General features: G+C 47.2%; 2 protein-coding genes across 2 annotated transcripts; both read right to left on the bottom strand.

Moving 5' to 3' along the window:
• Nucleotides 1-643: 643 nt before the first annotated feature.
• Nucleotides 644-16,782, bottom strand: LOC135819238 (uncharacterized). The gene is made up of 5 exons (XM_065332408.1): nt 16,187-16,782; nt 8,430-8,538; nt 5,999-6,325; nt 5,090-5,287; nt 644-3,364 (listed from the first exon to the last, which is right to left on the bottom strand). The coding sequence occupies exons 1-5, from the start codon at nt 16,256-16,258 to the stop codon at nt 1,488-1,490; spliced, it is 2,583 nt and encodes an 860-aa protein (XP_065188480.1). The 5' UTR covers nt 16,259-16,782; the 3' UTR covers nt 644-1,487.
• On the bottom strand, nt 8,654-15,100 carry LOC135819004 (keratin-associated protein 10-4-like). Its single transcript, XM_065332157.1, has 6 exons — nt 14,981-15,100; nt 14,355-14,418; nt 10,594-10,857; nt 9,804-10,251; nt 8,826-9,515; nt 8,654-8,666 (listed from the first exon to the last, which is right to left on the bottom strand). Exons 1-6 carry the CDS (start codon nt 15,098-15,100, stop codon nt 8,654-8,656), a joined length of 1,599 nt encoding a protein of 532 aa, XP_065188229.1.
• Nucleotides 16,783-17,163: the final 381 nt, after the last annotated feature.

Raw genomic sequence — 17,163 nt, forward strand, 5'->3', positions numbered from 1 at the left:
TTGGCATATCGGCTTCAAAATGGGTGAGATTTTGGAAATACAGTTCTGCTACAAAAAGTAGATGGAACTGGCCACAAGTGTACGTTGTAGTGCAGTATTTTACCAATAACGATCTTCCTAATGGCTAATGTTTGTTTGAGAAGAGGTCAAAGGACACGAGTCACACGGGCTCAACACACTAGTACTACAAGTACTGAAGTAGAGAGCTCGAGCGGTCAGGCATGTACTGCTGGTGTTGCAGCAACATCATTGCAACAACATTGCAGGCGATTCTCAAAGGAACCCTCCATAATCGGCGAAAAGCTTATTAGCGATTTTCGATAAGTCTCGTTTTCGGCGAATTTTTCGAGATCTGCATGCGGCGTTCTCGGATCTACGTAAGACTTTACGTAGATCGACTACTTTTTTTTACTAACGCAATTACGTTATGCGGAACCACTCGACTAGCCGCGGTGATTAACAGTGAGAGGTGGACCTTTCAGGTTCATCCATATCACTTTCTAGGTTAGAGGTCTGAGCAGTCTTTAAAATTGTGAGTTCCCGGTGCATTATTTTGTTATCATCTGAGAGACCAAGCAGAATGCATGCCAGGGACATGTGCTCTGCACCGTAGCTTGCAAGTAGGGTACATGTAGTAAAATCAATAACAATAGAAAAGAAATCAGACGAGAACAGCAACTGGGAAAATCAATGGAGTTGAACATTTCAAATTGCAGCGCCGCTGACTGAGCATAAGTGCTCGTGTGAAATGGTTGACTCACTTCATGTCCAGAGTCCATCGACCGAGTCTACCCGCATATCCTGATTGCAATCAATGCGGTGCACCACAAAACTACTATCATAAAATTATATCTTTAGTCAGCAGGACACTGAGAGAAAGAAGGTTTTCTGCCGCAATAGGTGGAAGAAGACATTGAAAAGGAATACTATAATAGTATTATGGTGCGGTGACTATACTGAAAAGCAAGAATAAGGTCTAAGCCTAACAAACAACCTGTCATGCCACATTTTACTTGCGTACTTGTGAGACGAATTTTGAGATTGAAAATGTGGTATAAAATAATATTCTGCTGTGAAGTGATTGTTATTTTGCCATGAAAAAAGAATCCCGTCAGTAGCCAGAAAGGTCAAGAAAATAGAGAATGACCCAGTGATCCCCGCTGGTAAGAAAAAGCATGCATTGGAGTTTGAACGTTTGAAATGCTTTCATTCGTATGGTGATGACATCCCTATGTCACAGTGAACAAAACGAAACTGCCTGTCATGCGAAGTAGTATTTTTGAAAGTCGATTTCCGCTTCAAAGCGATCAATGGACATGCCTGATTGTGAACTGAGAGTTCAAATGTTGAAGGGCAACTGACGCCAAACAATTAAAAAAACTCACGCCTAGCGTTAGACTTGATCCTTCGTTGACTGCATTTTATGATTGCCATGTACATGTACAGCTGCTGTTGGATCAACCGCATTCTCTGGCAAGGAGTGCATACTATCCTGGCGTCCCTGGCTTGCTCTTGGGTTTCATAGAGAAGCTCAGACTCCGCTTACCCTGAAGCGTCAGCGATGGCATTTGCGACTTGCTCAAATCGAATCTCATAGAAAAAGTACGGCCTGGTTTCGTCTGTGCTTGCGAGCTGCTTAGGTTGTTTTTGATGAAATCGGGCACGGCATAGATATCGGAGGCCTGGTGGTCTTCCTTTCTGGTGGAAAACTTCAGGCGGGGCAGCTGGGTTCTTTTGAAATTGGCAAGGGACATCCTGGTGGCTTTACCACGTAGCTCAGCGTACTGAGACTGATCGTCTCGCTGCTGGGCTTCATCCTCGCCGCAGCCGTCTGGTAGCACCATGATAGTAGCTCTCCTGTTCATTTCCCCAGCAGAAGTCACTATGTCACTGTAGATAGTCTCTCGTCCATGCTGCTGGCGACTGGCTTGGGTCGACGCTTCTTGAGAGTCGCCGCTGCCAGATGCGTACGCTGACCACTCGTGACCAAAGTTAGACCACGACGCTGCCACTGGAGGAGCATTGGCTCTGGGACTGTTCCAGCAGTTGGCAGGTGGTGGAGCAACAGAGGGCTGCGCGTCTAAACTACTATAGCCGGTGGACTCGTCAACTCCAAAGTCTCTGCCAGCGTCTGGGTCGTCACGGTGGTCCAGGCATGGCGAGTGCGGAGCACCAAATTCCTGCACTGGGGCCGTCTGATCTTGGGGATCGGAGAAGAACTCTTGGGCATTGGTACAGACTGACTCCCTGACAAGTAGTGCGTACTCTTCATCTGATAGCTCCTGTTTCAACGATGATGACTCCAATTGTGCTTCCTCGCTATCATCGGTCTCATCTGTTTTCAGTGCGCTACCGCCTTCCAGGTGGTAAACGGGACCATGCACGTCTTCAGCAGGCAAAACAATTGCTGTGTCGACTATGGATGACGGCAGCGGATTCAAAGCTGGCTTGCTCACCCTCCTTGCCCTGCTCTGAACTTGGTCTGGCTCAAGCATATGATATGTAGGCTCAAGAACAGTCACGTTGCTGGCTACGACCCCATCGCAATCATCGCCATCCTCCGTCCCCAATTCCCTGGGTGTTTGCATGCCACTGTACAAGCCTTCCGGTGACGCCAGCTCATGGGCATCGCTGTAGCTATCGGCGAGCGAGCTCTCGAAGCTTTTCGTAGTGCAGTCTCTCCTGCAGGTGCCGTAGCCCAGGCCCGGCGAACACGGCGCACTACTCCCGTACAGGCATTCATAGACGGTGCCACTACCGCTGACTCTACGGCTCACTTTGCTCTTGCCTTCACCGCCGCTGCTACTTATCGTGTCCCTGATGCCAGCACCGCCAGCGTCAGAAGCAGGGCCACCGCCAGGCGCAGCATCGCCCTCCAGCTCCAGTTCGCAGTCGGGTGACTCGTGGCACGTATCCGCGGAAAGAGCAGATCGACTCGACGGAGAGGGCGGCGGACGGTTTCGGAAATTGCTTGGCACGGAGTAGAGAGTGGGGCCTCGGCTTTGAACAGAGTCACGGCACCGGCTTTGAACCGAGTCACAGCACCGGCTTTGAACCGAGTCACAGCACCGGCTTTGAACCGAGTCACGACACCGGCTTTGAACCGAGTCACGGGCTTGCGGAGCTACATACTGCTTTGTTGCGTTCTCCGTTGTTTCTGAATACATTCGTTCGCGATGGTCCAAGTCAGCACTAAATACGGACACGTTGGGAATTCTGCTAATGTTCAGCTGGTGACTCATCTTGCGAAGCAGTCGTCTCCTTCTCCTATTGATAATCATCACGATTAGCAGGGCTATGGTGCTCAGCGCGCTCATACTGGATGCTATGGCAACTGCCAAAGATTCCGATGATGCTTCACCGCCTGCAACAAACATACAAACACACACATACACACATACATGTGCTCACACAAACTCGTACGCACAGGCAAATATAAGCAAGCTCACGCATGAACATAGACACACGTGCACGCGCAAACACATACACACAGGCACACACACACACACACACACACACACACACACAAACAAACTCACGCACACCTCCACATCCACACAAACACACGCGCACACGCGCGCGCACACACACACACACAGAATTCACCAACAGACATGTTTTGTTTGCAGACAGTTGGGACTCTGTGTAAGGTGCACATTCAGACATTACTATGCGGTTGCAATGTCAAGGTGGAAAATTCCGCTGCAAGTCTGTGTTTAATGTTTAGATGACATCAGACCACTGGTGGGTGCAGGCAAGCTATCCCCACATCATTTAGAGGGAGAAACAGTGGTAAGTATACAAAGCAAAGATTTACCGAACGCAAGCAGCATCTGCTGCTTCATCCCCGTAGCTACCATTATACACACATTTTGTTGAAATTTGCTGAAAGAGTTGACTACGTGGTTGACTCGGAAGTTAAGCAGAGGGATGCTCTAAACCTTTTACCGGCAGCTCCATACTTAAATGCGTCGTAAACGACGCATTCGACATGCATACTAAAACCATGCCTGGTATGACAGGAAGCATCAGCCCACGGGGATTTCCCGTGGCCCACACACAGCCTAGGTATGATCCTATTCGTAGCTGAAGAGATCTACGCGTGTCCCATTTGATTTCATTGAGAACTGCGCGATCAAAAACTTACGGAATACACGCACGCCGGCAATGCCGTCTGCCTCCGTCAAAACGTCGTCAGGTGCATTTCCTCTTGCGCAGTGAGTTCTTTTCGTCCTCAGATGACTTCTCCGACGAGGACCTATCAGACCTTCGCTCTGGGACCCACGACAGATAGATAAATACTTTGTTCCAGCCGCCGATGCAAGCGAATTTCAAATTGCGGAGCGCACGCCAAGTAAATTCTCACGCAAATATTGGGAGCTCCAGCCGCTGAAGACAATGTCGTCGTGATGTACCTGGAAGAATCTGATGGTGCTTATGGTGGGGAAGCCATGAAGAGTGATCCCCGTGTCGACAGTCTCCCAGAGGCGGAATTTTAGGCCATCGACTTTCTACGTACCTGAGTGACGACAGCGTAGCATGAATTGCGCACGACCTTACGGAGCCATCGGACAGCGATTTTGGGGCGATGCTGCTCTCAATTGCGAGCGAGGCACGGCCACTGAATTCTGTGATGGCTATGGCGTTCGTTTCCGCTCCGAAGTTGATTTGTTTTGGTAGTATCATGTCAATGTCGGAGTCTGACGATTTGCATTATGTGCAATTTCCGTGTTTAGACGTATAGGTGCCAATTTAGCAGCGTATGTCTGTAGTATGTGAAAATATATTTTTTTCCATGGTCAAGAAGTAGTACTAGACTTCCAAGAAAACATAACTTGCACATACAAAATGTGCTCTCGTTGTGAGTTATTGGCATCCTTCTCAATGTTATGGATTTCATATACAAATTGCACTTGCCGGTAAAGGGTTAAGGCACCGTGTGAAGGTGCAAATATAAAAAAGTTCATTAGCATCTACCATGCGTACATATTAGTAGTGTATTAACATATTAGGAACTGCAAGGCATAGGGACTTTGCTAGAGGTGATGGCCGTGAAATTTGAAATTGATATTGGTCTGTCTAAACTCACCAATACATTCTGGGGTGTGACTGAAAAGAGATCGTCCTGCCATGCGCACCAAGCACTTCATCGCAGTGGAGTTGGTCAGCGCGAATCCAGGATCGCAGGTGATGCTGTAGTGTGATGACCGCTGTCGCAGTGTATCTCTGAACACACCCGATCCCAGTGCAGTGCCGTGTGCAATCACGGGAATATCACATGTTGGAACTGCACACACACACACACACACACACACACACACACACACACACACACACACACACACACACACACACACACACACACACACACACACACACACACACACACACACACACACACACACACACACACACACACACACACACACACACACACACACACACACACACACACACACACACACACACACACACACACACACAAACACACACACACACACACAACACCACCATTACCACCACCTTTGATCATCTCCATACATATAGCCATGGGATACTCGTCTTACTTTCCCGAAACCGGGCCGAACTTTAAAAGCCCTCTCCATAAATTAACGTTTCTATTGTCAAGAAAGAATGGCATAGTGCTGGGATATACAGGTGTTTCCACAAAATGTGCGACACACCAGGACAATAGGGCTAAGCTTGGGATGATGATGCCTGTTTTGATTCCCACTTTAATTTAAATAACGTATACGACAGCATGAATGTGGCACATGGGATTTTGACCTTTGGCCTCTGGTTAGTGGACCTGATCTATCCTCCCCCACCGTTTAGGAGCCGCATCTGACACCTGATCATGGGGTAGTGGTTTCCCACGGACGCGGAAAGGTGGTTCTTGACCTACCCTGTACTCCAACCGTCCAATATTATAATATATCCCATAAGAAGATAGTATAAAGTCAAGACCAGACAGCACTGCACAGTTCACTCGTCATACCTGTTATGCTGAGCGACAAGGTACTGTTCCGCAGTCCACCAGATGTTCTGACAACAATAGTGTAATCACCCACTGCTTCAGAAACTACACTGATATCCACTGTCAGATTAGACCAGAAACAGCCATTGCTATCATTCAGTGAGGTGATCACCTTCCCACTGCCTATACCTCCACTGGCCTTAGTACTCCAAACTACCGTATTGGCTGATGACGGTGCTGGCTTGATGGTAGAGTTGATGCACATGGACAGAACTGCTGACTTTGTGCCATCATCCTCACTCACAACCAGTCCACTGCTTCCAATAGGAGATGACAAAACAGGGCCACCTGGAGAACAGTAGAAGCACACAGGAATGTACCATACTTCGCCGATTATAAGTCACACTCAATCAGAAGTGGCACCCACATTTCAGGCTTGTGTAACTCGTATACTCTCAGCACTCAAAGCACATACTTGTTGTTACGTAAGTAGTTATCATTCGTTCATTGTCTCACAAGGAGAAGAAGAAGACAAGGCAGTGCGAGTATGCGCACAGCCTATCCAAAGTAGCCATGCTACACTTGTCCCATATTGCTGCACATCCGAACCAGTTCCGCTATTTTACGTTTCGAATGGCCATCGTCAGGTAATAAGGACGTGCAACTCTGTGGAAATGGGTGTGTCCACCCACATTCCTTTCAGAGATGAAGCTGCAGGAAGCCTCAGCCCTTCTTCAGACTTGTCCCACATTGTTTCAATATAGTCATGTAGGCAGGATGTCACCGCCGATTGTAAGTCGCAACCCCCCCCCCCCCCTCTTTGCGCCTGACGTTGAGTGTAAAACGGTCAGACGTATACTGGGGGAAATACGGTAATGCCTAGACTGTGGGGCTGCATAATAAGTTTGGTCTTATTGCTGTAAGCAAATAGTTCAGGGCCAGGCTTCTATTGCCACTCAACTTTCAGCAGGGGTTTTGGAACGCATCTCAGGATGCTATGGTCAGCTATTAATATTACCGTATTTCCCCGTAAGTTAGTTCTCCCCAATGACTTAGTAACCCCCCCCCCCCCCTATAAAAAATACACTTTCCACTGCCGAGGTTATCACCCCGAAAGACAGTTCCCCCGAAAGATAGTAAGTTCGTACCCGTCCTACATGTACAGACACCGTACAGTACATACATCAAATGCACGGACCGTGACTAGAGTTGCGCAGGCTTCCCACTGCGTGTCATTTACCCCCGATAAAAAAGTACTCCCCGAAAGATAGTACCACCCCGAAAGTTAGTACTCATGTGGCTGCTAAGTTCGAAAGTTAGTACGTACTAACTTACGGGGAAATACGGTATTGCAGGTGCCAATTTGGGGCCCTACTCACATAATAATAATAATACCTATGTCAACGTTTAGAGCATAATATTAATAATCATTGTATTTCATTACAGACGATGGATGACAACGATGCGAAGTGGTATGGTCCACAACGCAGTCACCATAGCGTGCCCGACACCCCTGGCTAGCCGCTTGAAACGAATTCATTCTTCACATGTCAACACTGAGACCAGGCTGATGTGCCAATGGTGATATTGAAACTCAAGCTCAGTGTTATCTTTCGGACTAGCTTGCCTTAACATTGTTGACAGATGCGCCAATCCTGCCCCCCGACAGGTGCAAAGAAGACGTGACCTGCAACCGCGTCCAGTCGAGTGAAATACCAGAACTGCAGTTACATCCTGCAAGCAGCAAATCATGGCTGGCATGTGGCCCATGGCTGCATGTGTACATTTGGTTTACATGCGGCCATTCAAGATATGGTTCGCTGTAAATGGAAACGGTTCGCTATAAAGTGTCAATTTTGTATGGGTTGAAACAGGGACATGGACGTGGACACTGGTTTGCTATAACATCACAAAAGTAGCTGTACACGAGTTTATCGTAAGTAGAGTCGACTGTGTGTACTTCCAAGTATGCACGTGTTACCGGTATCCATTCTGAGACACGGGCTGTACATACAAGGTAGTACGGTAGAGGTTTTGCGTATTTGGCGGTATCCCCCCCCCCCCCCCCACACACACACACACAAACACGCACATACCTCAAGTAGATCACTGACTGTCGGAATGGTACTATCCAGGGTGAAATCATAACCGGCCGACGGGTGCCATTTTATGAAATACATTCAGTGTGTGATGAAGCAATTACGGTTTTAGTCTGATACTGGAAGAGCTAGCACGCGTAGTGGAACCGATTTGCGACGTACACACGAAACACAAAAGAAAACTCAGACTGCAATGCAATCTCTGGACACACTTCTGCTGACATGTACTGCTGATAACACGGGTGGGGGGGGGGGGGGTGGGAGGCATTTCCTCATGTCCCCAAGCATTCGTGTTAACCGTGATCGTGGCTGCAGTTCTGCTATCATGTGGACAAACTTTGCGTTCGGCTCACCTGCCTCCAAGTCAGTAACTCCACTTCTGACATCATTGAAGCCATGCACAGGGTACACACAGGTGCCTGGCAAAAGAAGACAGAGGATTAACGGCAGTAGCCGTTGGGCCTGGGAGACGAAACAGATGCGAAATGCACGTTAAGGCACAGCAGCATGCACAAGTGTTCGTACACACATACGCAGCCACGTCCACATACACACACACACACACACATACACACACTCACATACACACACTCACATACACACACATACACACACGCACACATACACACACACACACACATACACACACTCACATACACACACACATATACACACACACACACACACACACACACACATACACACACACATATACACACACACACACATACACACACACACATACATACCACAGGCACGCAGAAAACAGCGTCAGTATCAGCATCAGACTCAGTAACAGGAGCATCATCAACAGCAGCAGCATCAGCAGCATCAGCAACAGCAGCAATGCAGCAGCAATGCAGCAGCAGTGAAAGCACCAGTAGCGGCAAAGACAGCATGAAGAGAGACAGCATGAAGAGAGACAGCATGAAGAGAGACAGCATGAAGAGAGACAGCATGAAGAGAGACAGCATGAAGAGAGACAGCATGAATAGAGACAGCATGAAGAGAGACAGCATGAAGAGAGACAGCATGAAGAGAGACAGCATGAAGAGAGACAGCATGAAGAGAGACAGCATGAAGAGAGACAGCATGAAGAGAGACAGCATGAAGAGAGACAGCATGAAGAGAGACAGCATGAAGAGAGACAGCATGAAGAGAGACAGCATGAAAAGAGACAGCATGAAGAGAGACAGCATGAAGAGAGACAGCATGAAGAGAGACAGCACGCAGAGAGACAGCATGAAGAGAGACAGCATGAAGAGACACAGCATGCAGAGAGACAGCATGAAGAGAGACAGCATGAAGAGAGACAGCATGAAGAGAGACAGCATGAAGAGAGACAGCATGAAGAGAGACAGCATTTTAAAGAGAGACAGCATGAAGAGAGACAGCATGCAGAGAGACAGCATGCAGAGAGACAGCATGCAGAGAGACAGCATGCAGAGAGACAGCATGCAGAGAGACAGCATGCAGAGAGACAGCATGAAGAGAGACAGCATGAAGAGAGACAGCATGAAGAGAGACAGCATGAAGAGAGACAGCATGATGAGAGACAGCATGAAGGGAGACAGCATGAAGAGAGACAGCATGAAGAAATACAGCATGAAGAGAGACAGCATGAAGAGAGACAGCATGAAGAGAGACAGCATGAAGAGAGACAGCATGAAGAGAGACAGCATGAAGAGAGACAGCATGAAGAGAGACAACATGAAGAGAGACAGCACGCAGAGAGACAGCAGGAAGAGAGACAGCATGAAGAGAGACAGCATGAAGAGAGACAGCATGAAGAGACACAGCATGAAGAGAGACAGCATGAAGAGGTACAGCATGAAGAGGTACAGCATGAAGAGAGACAGCATGAAGAGAGACAGCATGAAGAGAGACAGCATGAAGAGAGACAGCATGAAGAGAGACAGCATGCAGAGCGGCAGCATGCAGAGAGACAGCATGAAGAGAGACAGCATGAAGAGAGACAGCATGAAGAGAGACAGCATGAAGAGAGACAGCATGAAGAGAGACAGCATGAAGAGAGACAGCATGAAGAGAGACAGCATGAAGAGAGACAGCATGAAGAGAGACAGCATGAAGAGAGACAGCATGAAGAGAGACAGCATGAAGAGAGACAGCATGAAGAGAGACAGCATGAAGAGAGACAGCATGAAGAGAGACAGCATGAAGAGAGACAGCATGAAGAGAGACAGCATGAAGAGAGACAGCATGAAGAGAGACAGCATGAAGAGAGACAGCATGAAGAGAGACAGCATGAAGAGAGACAACATGAAGAGAGACAGCATGAAGAGAGACAACATGAAGAGAGACAGCACGCAGAGAGACAGCAGGAAGAGAGACAGCATGAAGAGAGACAGCATGAAGAGAGACAGCATGAAGAGAGACAGCATTAAGAGAGACAGCATGAAGAGAGACAGCATGCAGAGAGACAGCATGCAGAGAGACAGCATGCAGAGAGACAGCATGCAGAGAGACAGCATGCAGAGAGACAGCATGCAGAGAGACAGCATGAAGAGAGACAGCATGAAGAGAGACAGCATGAAGAGAGACAGCATGAAGAGAGACAGCATGAAGAGAGACAGCATGAAGAGAGACAGCATGATGAGAGACAGCATGAAGGGAGACAGCATGAAGAGAGACAGCATGAAGAAATACAGCATGAAGAGAGACAGCATGAAGAGAGACAGCATGAAGAGAGACAGCATGAAGAGAGACAGCATGAAGAGAGACAGCATGAAGAGAGACAGCATGAAGAGAGACAGCATGAAGAGAGACAGCATCACTGTCCTCTATCAGTACATTATGTTGTTTTTGTTGTGATTCGCTTGAAAGCGGCATGCTTCAAAGATGATTGGTGCAAAACTGTAGTTGAGTTCAAAAGTTAGCTGTCAGCCATAGAGAGGGTGAGGTTTCTGATCTTCCCTAGTGTGCATACAAACCTGGATAATGTAAGGGATTTTGTATGTTATAATTTTCGCGGATTCCAGTTTTTCTCCCTTCATTGTAATTTAAGCGCAGTTTAGCACGTATTGGCTTATAATTTCTTTTTCTTTTGTTTGTATTTAGCACTTCACCGGTTATTATTTTCCTTCTCTTTATTTTGCGCTACATATTATTATTTTTCTGGTTTAGAGTTCGTTTCTTGAGTAAAAAAGGCTCACTGCAACCATAAAAAAATTATAGTAATGTAAGGGATCGTCCATAAAATTAATATCGAACATTTTCACAAAACGAAGTATTATGGGGTGGGAGCGTTTGACCAATTTCGTTTCAGAAAACATGATACATTGCCATGTAAGTAGGACTAGTGACACACTTGTGACTTTTGTTCTATAAGCATGTATATGTCGACATTTTCTTTTTGGTTCTGAGGGAGACGGAGCTCCGTAGGGGTTTGGGGTTGAAACGAATTTAATTTGAATATCGATATTTACGGACGGCCCCTAAGAAGGCAGTGTTCTGCCCAGCTGGCCCATAGACAATATATCACAGCAGAAATGATGTAATTTGGAACTTGGATAATTATTAAGGGGTCATCGCAAAAGGTTGTCGTCCCTCGACGAACATTGTTCATTTTGTACTCGGACACCCGTCTGAAATAAATGCAGCTTGATATGCTGGACGATAAAAATTGCATGCATGTACATGTATAGTGTACCGTGTTGGTCGACTAGCGATTTTGCTTGGACCCCCACCCCCCCCCCCACCCCCGAAACGAATGATGTTCATTTCAGGGACAACAAAACAATTAACTTTTGCGACAACCCCCAAATACACATGTACTCATGGCTGCAAGAGGAAGAACAACATGACCTGGTTACATTGGTAGACGGTTAGTCATAAACCGTAACACTTTGTTCTTTCTCTTATCCAGAAATGAACTAGGGCAGGTTTTCCAGACGCCATGTGTACAGGAAAACCTTCTCTTGATTAACTTCTTAGCCAATTCATCGGCTCGCAGCAGCACCTACAATGAATGCGCCGGAGGAACATCAACTTGTGGCGTCAGGTCTACCGTAGTACTGTTCAAACACCACTACGAGTAGAATCAACCTCGCCAATAATTACCTAGGCTATAGCAATTAGTCGCACATTTCGGAATTATCGCCAGTGCCAGCCTCAATTTGATCACATATATTTTCAAGCTCGCGAATATCAATTCCAAATGCTCCAGGTGGTGTAAATCTCACTGTTTTTTTCTCATAGTAGCGAAAAAAAGGTCGTCGTGAGAATACAGAATTTAAACAACACTATAATAATTATTATCATGCCCGATCGAGGGTCCTTATCCTTATTGCCAGATTGAGTAAAACAGGTCTTGAGAAGTTAAAGGGGAAGTTAAGCCTATAATCAAATTTTCACCAGTTGTAGTCTTCGGGGTGCTGAGTCGAATGGTCTTGGTCCGAGGAAGCTGAGGCGCTCCCTTCCCCCTGTATTCCCAATCGAACTCGCGCACTTCCAACAAAACTGGGTGGCTGCGCCCTACTAGATGGGGATTTGTATGCAAAATCTCATTAAAAGCGCCATTTAGTTCTTATAAAAGCACGGATGACCGCGATTGGCCCATATGTTGTAATCTTTTGGACGCTGAGTCGACTGGTTTTGGTCCGAAAGGGCTGCGATGCAGCGTTCGGCCCTTATTCCCAATCAAACCTGGTTGAACAAGCGGTCACGTGCTCCTGCGTACACCAGTCACCTGGTCGCCATGCCAGCAGGCGACAACTTTCACACCAATGTTCAACTCAAAGGTTCAAAGGTTCTGGTGACTGGTGAACGCAGGAGCATGTGACCGCTTGTTCAACCATGTTCGATTGGGAATAAGGGTCGAATGCTGCATCGCAGCTTTTTCGGACGCTGCACATGAATGATTCCGGAAATCTGATGACTGTTCATTATGACGTCTGGCGCATAACCTTTTTATGATTATTATTTTTTTAATGAATGCTACATTGCTATAAGTATAGATTATAGACCGGTTAGGAGGTCTATAATCTATTTATCGTGTTCTCCACGCAATAGTTTCTCTTCATATACGACATATCCTTGTAATTTTAGTATTATACTATAGCCTATACCGCATTGTACGGCATTGCCGGATCAAGGTCATTGTTTAAACTAGGTTCAGCATCGGTAGCACAGTGGCTGGGTGGTAAGGAAGAGTGACTGAGATTCACATGGTTGTGGGTTCAAATCCCATCTTGTGTATTTCTGCTCTCTTCAAAAAATTCTTTTTCTAAGTTGGAGAGAAAATTTCTAAGTCCAAGAAATTCCAAGGAGTCAAATATATTGTGTATTTGACTAAGCAGTCAAATACGCGATATATTTGACCGCTTAGCGCGGTCACACATGCACTGGGATTCGCTTCGGCGACGAGGTTCGGCGGCAGCGAGCCTGGTGTCGCTCCAGCGAAACCACGTGTGTATGGTCACACATACAAACAGGGCACAACTCCTACTTTGGCGGAAAATGAGAGTAAAGTGGACTGTGGTGCATACGGTACGGAGAATAGACGAGGTCAATGAATATCTTGCACGCATTTTTGTTTCATGGACATCATACGCATACAAATTTCTCGTAGCAAATCCATATACAGCAGACCGTGGTGTTTTCCGCTGAAGCGAATCCGCAGAAGCGACAGTCTCGCTTCGAAAATTTTGGAGGAAGCGGTTTGGAGTTTCCGCTGAAGCGGAAGTTCCGCTTTTCGCCGTTGCCATGCCATTTTTCGCTCCTGCGACCTCGCTTCAGCGTATACGCTACTTTCGAGTGCATGTGTGACCGGGCCCTAAGGTATCAGGGAAATTAGTGGGGTCAAATACTAAGAAAGCGATAAGCATGAATACATGCTGGTTATGGATATCTGAGGACAATTGCAATTAGGCCCCGGCGGATAATGCTAGTTATTTTCGGCAATTATGCTACTAGCACTGCTAGTAAAAGTGGCACATTATGCTAGTTTTAATGCTCGTTATGCTCGTTATGCTCAATTTAATGCCACTTTATGGGGTCAAAAAGTGTCATGGATGGACTTCACGCAACTCCACTAACAGCAACACCATTAACAGCTGCACAGTCTGGGACCAAGGCAAGCACCTTGTGGCTTGGAACTTGCAGCTGTGTTGACAAAACTGTGATGAGCTCTCGAGCTAGTTCGGTACCAGCTAGGCTTTTGGACAGTACAGAGAAACGTACGAGGCGTTGGTGTATGTTGAAATTGCCATCGACGTAGCGGAGGACAACAGCAAGTGCCTCAACAAGGCGTCAAGTACCATCGAAAATAACGGTGAGATGAGCTGCAGATGCAATCTCCTTCTTGATGGTAGACTGCTCATTCTGCAACAGGAATGGCACCAACTGTGCCATGTGAGTGCTGTACGTCATGCGACAGTAGTTGCTTTCAAGCAACGGACGAAGGTGGTCTATCTTACTCAGAGGCACACCTGCTTTGAGGAAAGACTCTACAACACTGGCTCTTCGAATGAGGACATCATTGGCTACAGCACCAGACAGCCCTGTTCCTGCCAGCTCCTTTTTATGGTCTGTAGTGTACTTCTCCCACGAAGCTGTTAGCGCTCGCTGGTATAGCTGGGCTTGTGACTTTCGCTCTTTGTGCTTTGTGCTTTTGGCTCGAAATGTGTGATTTCACAATGCTGTTCTTCGGTTGAACTGTCTGGCTGCAGGCACTGCAGTAAATCTTCCCACTGGACACGGTCAAATATTCCCCTGGAAATCGCTGCACGCGATGGTGGACGCTGACACGAGGTGTCAATGTGGAACTTCCACCGGCAATTCGCCCACGCTTAGCGACGAACTCCTTCCCACTTCTCTGGAAAGATCGTTTTCGGGAAATCGCTGCTCTGGCTGGTTCGGGAAGACGTTCACACGCTGTCCTGACCTCGTCCTCTTCCGCCTCTGATTCTGATGCGTCTTCATCGACAAACTCGGAATCAAAGTGATCATCGCTACTGCTTACTAGATCAACAATGTCTCTGGCTGCTTGCTCGGACATAGCCATGACGTGTGTTCTTCATCAGCTAACAAAGAATAATAAGCAAAAGTTACTTAGTTGGTGGAAACGAAGCGCTCCCATTCTCACCGCCTTCTCATGTACACCCATCACAAGTTTTTTTTCCCCAACGCTTGTGCCCAGACTCCCGGCCAGAGTCATAGATCTACTACTAGTACAACTAATTATTTTACTTACAAGTACTAGTAGTCATGGTAGTAGAGGGCTACAAGATTTCAAGTGAACCAGTGTTGTCGGATGCAAACACAGTTCTATTATTAGTTTGCGTGTATATTTCTCTGCAATCGACTGGTCTCGTACGGATCCGATCGACCGTCCTCACCACTGCAGTCTGCACTGTCACATTATCATCATCATGCATGATCTGATCAAGGCTGCGCGCCCGCCTCGCGAAAATCCCATGTTTTGCAACAATATGCTAGTTTTCGCAAGAATATGCTAGTTTTCTGCAAAACCTGCTGATTATGCTAGTGCAATGCTAGTTTCCAGAAAGTGCTAAATATGCCAGATATAATGCTAGCATTATCCTCCGGGGCCTAATTGCAATGCAGTGCAGAGTGGCCAGGTGGTCATATACTCGCATATCTCTCTTATACGGACCTCCAAGTGACGGGTAATTGGGTCCATCAGGCACCCTGTGGGCGAGTGGTAGTAGAAATATTACAACTCTTCTGCCAATTTCTTTGGAAATAGTGACGTTATATGGCGGATCTCTGGCATTTCCCATGACACCGTACGTGACGCAGAGTTACGGATATTTCCAAGTCATGGACAGTGCCCGGGACGGTCCCGGACCGCCCGGATAACAGAGATGCGAGGGTAGCAGAGTTCACCAGAAGTGACGCCCTTGTCCCCCCCCCCCTCCCTCTTCAATATGTTGCCATTGTGTTTTCTGATTATGCTATCCAGAGTGCAGTGAGCAGTGAGGGTGAGCTGATGTGGGTCTGACCCACTCAGTACTGGTTCCATTGAGGCTGGGATTTGTCTGCCTGTAGAGCTATCGTTCTTCACGGTAACAACCCACAGCAATTTGTCATGCTCATCAGATTCTGCAAGGGACACTTTGTTACTTACCATCTGCCAGTCCCAGCGGACTCTGGGTCGATATCCGTCCGTACCGTGTGCTGTTGGCGGCGCTTTGGCCATTCACGGCTCTGTTAACTTACTGCTCCCTTGCGGGGATAAACTGATTTCTCGCATCCGGAAAGTTCTGTAGCCCATCAAGCTGAACTTCTTGTACATGCTCTGACGCCGGAGCTCACTAGTCCAACTAAGTTAGTTGTTGCATTGGCAGGCATGCCTCGTGTACCGTTAGCTGCAGTGAAGAATTGGCGGCGTCATCGAGGTAAGAACCTCACCTACTTGCTGCAAATAATTTGAAAATTGTAGTCTGAAGGTGATCTCAGTAGGGAAGAAGAATCACGGGCGAAGGATGCCAGCATTACACATCAATGCATCAATGAAAGGCATCGTTTGAAACTACTGGAACCGTTGCTTTGTGTGTGGTGACTTCAATTGTGGACTGAACGGCTAATAATAGTCCACTATCATACCAAAGAATCCTGAACGTGAGCTCAGACGAGGTACTGCTGCCATAACCGTCGCCAGGTAGAAACCTTTCACGGCACCCCAAGGCCTGGTGCGGAGTCGAACTAGCGCAAGAAGCTTCATCGAGCTCAGATTGGCGTTGAACGTACCACACATTGGTACGAGTAGATGGAAGAAGTAAAAATCGCACCGTTATGTCGAGTCAATTTATCACGTGTGATATCCGCCGGTGCCTCCACTGATATAGGAAGAGCGGCATGCAGCGTGTGAGTCCAGCACCCTGACTACAACTTAGTACAAGCATGAAGTCTGTACTTGTGTAACTCAAGCAAGACCCCAGCGAGCAGCATTCAGTAGCGATCCATTTCAATAATAATTGGCCTATTCCAGTATTGCTCGACAGCTTTCCATGCAGTACTCTAAGACCTGTACTACTAGTAGCCCAGTGTGATATGATTGCATGGGGCCACCCAACCCACCCAACCTGGGTTGCACCTCCACTC

The sequence above is a fragment of the Sycon ciliatum genome, chromosome 6 (assembly GCF_964019385.1).
Source record: "Sycon ciliatum chromosome 6, ocSycCili1.1, whole genome shotgun sequence".
NCBI lineage: Eukaryota > Metazoa > Porifera > Calcarea > Leucosolenida > Sycettidae > Sycon > Sycon ciliatum.

Bases quoted from the DNA above. Each gene is read 5' to 3' on its own strand.
- LOC135819004 (XM_065332157.1), bottom strand. From the start codon at position 15,100: ATGGCTATGTCCGAGCAAGCAGCCAGAGACATTGTTGATCTAGTAAGC. The intron at 14,419-14,980 runs GTCAGGACAGCG...TTCCTGTTGCAG, and splicing joins CAGAGGCGGAAGAGGACGAG to AATGAGCAGTCTACCATCAA. The intron at 10,858-14,354 runs GTACTTGACGCC...GATGCTGTCTCT, and splicing joins TCTCACCGTTATTTTCGATG to CTTCATGCTGTCTCTCTTCA.
- LOC135819238 (XM_065332408.1), bottom strand. From the start codon at position 16,258: ATGGCCAAAGCGCCGCCAACAGCACACGGTACGGACGGATATCGACCC. The intron at 8,539-16,186 runs GTAAGTAACAAA...TTCGTCTCCCAG, and splicing joins TCCGCTGGGACTGGCAGATG to GCCCAACGGCTACTGCCGTT. The intron at 3,365-5,089 runs GTGAGTTTAGAC...TGTTTGTTGCAG, and splicing joins TCACACCCCAGAATGTATTG to GCGGTGAAGCATCATCGGAA.